This window comes from Stylophora pistillata, chromosome 11 (assembly GCF_964205215.1).
Source record: "Stylophora pistillata chromosome 11, jaStyPist1.2, whole genome shotgun sequence".
In the NCBI taxonomy this organism is placed as follows: Eukaryota; Metazoa; Cnidaria; class Anthozoa; order Scleractinia; family Pocilloporidae; genus Stylophora; species Stylophora pistillata.
Genome location: NC_142529.1, coordinates 28,504,095 through 28,508,897, shown reverse-complemented (window position 1 = coordinate 28,508,897; position 4,803 = coordinate 28,504,095). Strand labels below are relative to the sequence as shown.

The 4,803-nt window shown below is 41.6% G+C and overlaps 1 protein-coding gene across 1 annotated transcript; it reads right to left on the bottom strand.

Moving 5' to 3' along the window:
• Positions 1 to 1,775: 1,775 nt before the first annotated feature.
• LOC148721010 (protein CFDP2-like) lies at positions 1,776 to 3,952 on the bottom strand. Its single transcript, XM_088737728.1, has 2 exons — positions 3,332 to 3,952; positions 1,776 to 1,916 (listed from the first exon to the last, which is right to left on the bottom strand). The coding sequence occupies exons 1-2, from the start codon at positions 3,950 to 3,952 to the stop codon at positions 1,776 to 1,778; spliced, it is 762 nt and encodes a 253-aa protein (XP_088593854.1).
• Between the last annotated feature and the right edge of the window lie 851 nt (positions 3,953 to 4,803).

The window sequence follows — 4,803 nt, the reverse complement described above, 5'->3', positions numbered from 1 at the left end:
TGTAGAACCAGCGACAAAACATAATCTGAGAAATAGGCAAATTGATTTATTTGCTGAGCTTCGCCCAACTAGAATACAATTCGGTTACTATGTTTACCAATAACAAAAGCCCAGTTCAGACCATATTTTTCAAAATGAAAATTGTTGCAAGCTTTTAACTCAAACTAGGCTTAGACTGTTTTGGAGATGTTTCATAATTGTGCTCGCACAAATAATTATTTGTGCTTAACTATTAAAAATCCTACATCTCACTGAATTATTCCATTTTATGTGCTCGATCCAGTTGGGCTAAACAATAACCAACTTTACGTTTCATTCACACTGGGTGTAAATAACCGTAAAGTCGACTCACAAACTGTACGTAAGGTTTACGCTGGCTTTACGCTCCCTTCGCGTATAGCTTCCTTTACTTACCCTTCCGTAGTACGTAAAGTTAACGTAAAGCTTCGTAAAAACTTTACGCAGATTTACGCAACATTTAAGTCTTCGTAAATCTTGATTTTCATGCTGTGAAGGAGAGTTGACAATACGCAGCTCTGATAGATTCTAAGCTTCGTCTTCCTTCTGTAGTTTGCTGACCTCCACACTGATCTTAAGCTCATAAAGGCATAACTTGAATAAATCAACAAAGTTGAAATGGTAAATTGGCCACCGTTACGATTATAAAAGCTGACGTTTCGAGCGTTAACCCTTCGTCGGAGCGAATAGGGGAATTGTGGGTTGTGTGTGCTTTTAAAGGCAGAAAAAGGAGCTACGTGATTGGTGGGAACATGGCAACGAGAAAAACACGAATAAATTAGTGGAATGAAAAGCGTTCGTTGATACCTTATTATAGTCTTATAATCGTAATGGTGGCCAATTTACCATTTCAACTTTGTTGATATATTTAAATTATTTCGTTGCCCCCACCGACGCAGCCCCAAACAGTTTCTTCAGAAACTATCAGCCTTTATTCATAAAGGCATACCCTGCTTTGTTCAATCTGCTTTGTATATCTAGAGTGGTACCTCCATCTTGGCAGAGTACTCTTCTAAGGTATGTAAACCTGTTGGCGTTTGGAATGTCCTGTCCTCGAACCCAGATCTTTGTTGGGGAAGTGGGATTAACACACATGGCCTCCGTCTTCTTCAAGCTAATTCTCAAGCCGACCTGGCTGCTGAACATGCTGAGTCGGTCTGTCTTCCCCTGAATGTGCTGTCGAGTGTGGGACAATAGGGCTAAATCGTCTGCGAAGTCGAGGTCTTCGAGCGTAGTTACAGGGGTCCATCTCATGTCTCTTCGCTGATCTTCCATTGTTCGACAAAGGAACCACTCTTTAGAAATATTGAATAGCATGGACGACATAACACATCCCTGCCGTAGACCGGTTTTAACTTCAAAACTTAGATCCCCCTGACTGATGCAACATGTGAAATTTGAGTAAAAGCATTTGATGATATTACCAATGCTTTGTGGAATGCCATATGCTCTCAGAATCTACCAAAGACTGTCCCTACGAATGCTGTCAAACGCTTTCTGATAGTCGATGAAATTTACATACAACTCCCTCTTCCACTCAGTACATTGCTCAAGTATATTCCGCAGTGTGAAAATAAAATCCGTACATCCACGCCCCTTGCGAAATCCAGATTTCTCGTTCCGTAGGATGTCATCAACAGCTTGGGTAATGCGCAGTATAATGACCTTGCAAAAGATTTTACTTGGCACAGACAAAAGGGTAATTTCTCGCCAGTTGTTACAATCACCTTGAGACCCTTTCTTTGGTATCCTGATTATCACTCCTCTGCTCCAGTCTGTCGGAATTTCTTCCTGTTCCCAGATCTTTTTAAACAAGGGGTCAGAATGGTTGCCGCAAGCTCAGGGGCTGCTTTAGACAGCTCGGCATTTAGATTATCATGGCCAGGAGCTTTTCCATTCTACAGGGAATTAATGGCTTGGATGATTTCCCTCCTAGTTGGAACGTCTGTGTTGATGTCAAGGTCAGTTGCGGCTTCCTGGATGTTTAGCATTACTGTTGGTGGTGGTCTGTTTAAAAGCTCTCTGAAGTGTTCCATCCATCGCCGCTGTTGCTCTCCCTCTGATGTTAATAGGATACCGTACATATCCCTTACAAGCACGTTGGTTGTGTGGCACTTACTTGTCATTATCTTGGTGATCTTTTATACTGTTCCTTGTTCATTGCGCGCAGCTGCCTCTTCCGCCTGGGATGCAAGGTTCTCCATGTACTTTCGTTTATCTGCTCTTGCTCGGCCTTTTACCTCCTTGTTCGCTGCCCGATACATTTCTTGATGCCTTTCTTTAAGCCGTTGGGATTTTGAATCTATAACTTTCAACGGGCTTCTTTAATCCTCGTCTACTTTCAATTGCTTTCCAGGTATCAGATGAAATCCATTCCTTTGACCTCCGCTGCCTGCAGCCTAGACATGCCTTGCTGCTATCATTGTAAGCAGTAACAATTTTCTCCCAGTTCTTATTCACCCCTTCATCGTTAATATCCTCCCTTCCGCCTAATTCCACAGGAGCCTCGAATCTGTTATGCACCTCCAGGATAAAAAATTTTTCGCACATTTGGGTGTTTCAGTTGGCTCATATCGAAACGGCTGCGCCCCTTGGTTAGACGCCCTGCGCTCTTTAATTTCAGTTTAAGGTAGGCTGTTACGAGATGATGGTCACTTTCAATGTCAGATCCTCTCCTCACCTTGACATCCGGAAGGGATCTCCGCCATTTTCCATATGAAACTTCATTGGCTCCCGGTCACAAAACAAATTCAATTCAAGTTACTGTTGATAACATTCAAAGCACTAAATGACATGGCTCCAACCTATCTTGTTGAACTTCTTAGTCGATATATTCCAGCACGAAAATTCCTTTCATCAAACATGAATCTACTTGAGGTCCCAACAATTCGAAGTAAAACGTATGGGCAAAGAGCATTCTCCTACGCTGCACCGTATTTGTGGAATAAGCTACCTGAATGCATAAAAAACGCTGAATCTGGTGACTCCTTTAAACGCTTATTGAAAACTTATCTTTTCAAAAATTAAGCCACCAGATTTTTTGAAATCGTGCGTTGTCAAATATATGTATAACACATAATACCTCGTTCGTTTAGATAGAGTAGCGATAATTGCATGTATAGGATTTTTATTGAATTGTAATTGTAAAGCGAATAGAGTTCAATTTTAATGCGCTATATAAGAACTTATTATTAAATTTAATTAAATTTCCATTGATCAGCAGATGGTCAATTTGATTTCTATCCCTGCCATTCGGGGAGCACCGTGTGCTTTTATGGATCTCTCGGTGTGAAAAAAGGCTGCCCCCTATCACCAAATTATTAGTTGTGCAAAACTCAACAAGCCTTTTTCCATTTTCATTGATGATACCACTCTCGTGTCTTCCCATCACTCTGTCCCTGGCTGAGTTATCGGCACCAACTTTGACATTTAGATCCCCCATGATAATGATAAGATCTTGCATTGGGACCTGCTCAATCTCTGCCTGGAGCCTCAGATAGAAATTGTCTTTCAGATCATCTTCACTATCATTGGTCGGGGTGTAACACTGAATCAGGGTCAAGTTGTTTTGCTTTCCTTTCGGTCTGCCCTTTATGAGGCGACTATTAATAGGTTTCCATTCCAATACCGATCTATCTGCTCCTTTCTTCAGAATAATTTCCACACCTTCTTGATGTAGCTCATTGTCCCGCCCAGAACACAATACTGTCTCGCATGACACCGTCTTTAATCTCCCTGTCCCAATCCATCTGCCTTCACTCACTCCCAATACATGCAAGTTATACCGTCTCATTTCTGTTGTAGCTTGTGCAAGCTTCCCAGTTTCACACATAATAAGTGCATTCCAAAAACCAATCCTGGTCATGATTTTTGCACTCATCACTTCCAACTTCATGCCAGTAGTTTCTTTCTGGCTTTCACCACTGGCAGTCATACGGTTCGAAGACCTTGGAAGGTCTGCTTGCAGGATATTGGTTATCTTCTTTGCTGTTTCCGTAACACGTTCTTTTACAGGATAATGTTGTTAGCCTTAAGTGTTCCTGTCTGAGAAAGTGTTCCAGAAGCCAAAAGTGGTGCTCAACCGATTTGGCTGAAACTAAGCACAAAAGTTGAGTGTCATAAGAGATTTCACAATCCACTTTGGCTCACTTCTCTGACTGTTCGTTCTGCAGTTTAGGGAGGTTCCATTAGTGGCATATGGAGCACCAAAATTTCGTCCTCCTAAGGGGCACTTGAAAGTGCTATAAAACTCCATTGGTAAATTGCGCTGCCAAATGAATTTAACCATGGACTCTACTGAGATCCATCCTATTTCCCTACTACGTTAGAGCTAAATAAATCAACTCATCCGGAAGTAAATAAGAAATCCATAGTTAGGAGAGCTGGATAACAAATATTTTGTGTTGCAGTTCATACGAAACATGCCATGCCACACCTCAAGATGCGATTGTTGTATCGACTGACCCACCATATTGGACGTGAGAGTGAGAGGACTGGACTAAGTCGAGGAGTCACGCAACCTTCACTGAGGTTTGAGTAACGCGGGTCTGTTGACCATCACTTGCGGTGATCACAGGAATTTTCTTACTGTAGAAAAGGTTCACATTACGGTACCTTACGATTAGCACTACCTATAATTTCAACGTCAAGAAATCTCGCACAATGACTGTAGTTGACTGATTTTTTGCTTTTGCAACACCTTAGTTAATGTTCCCTTGGCAGAGAGTTCGCGAAAGTTGAAATCTTCAAACAAAAGAAAATTGGAAAACCATCAAACTATTTTGA

What these genes read in the sequence shown, in the direction of transcription:
- LOC148721010 (XM_088737728.1), bottom strand. Translation starts at nt 3,952, where the DNA reads ATGACTGCCAGTGGTGAAAGCCAGAAAGAAACTACTGGCATGAAGTTG. An exon ending in TTTGCACAACTAATAATTTG is followed by an intron (nt 1,917 to 3,331) that starts GTGATAGGGGGC and finishes AATTCCCTGTAG; the next exon opens with AATGGAAAAGCTCCTGGCCA.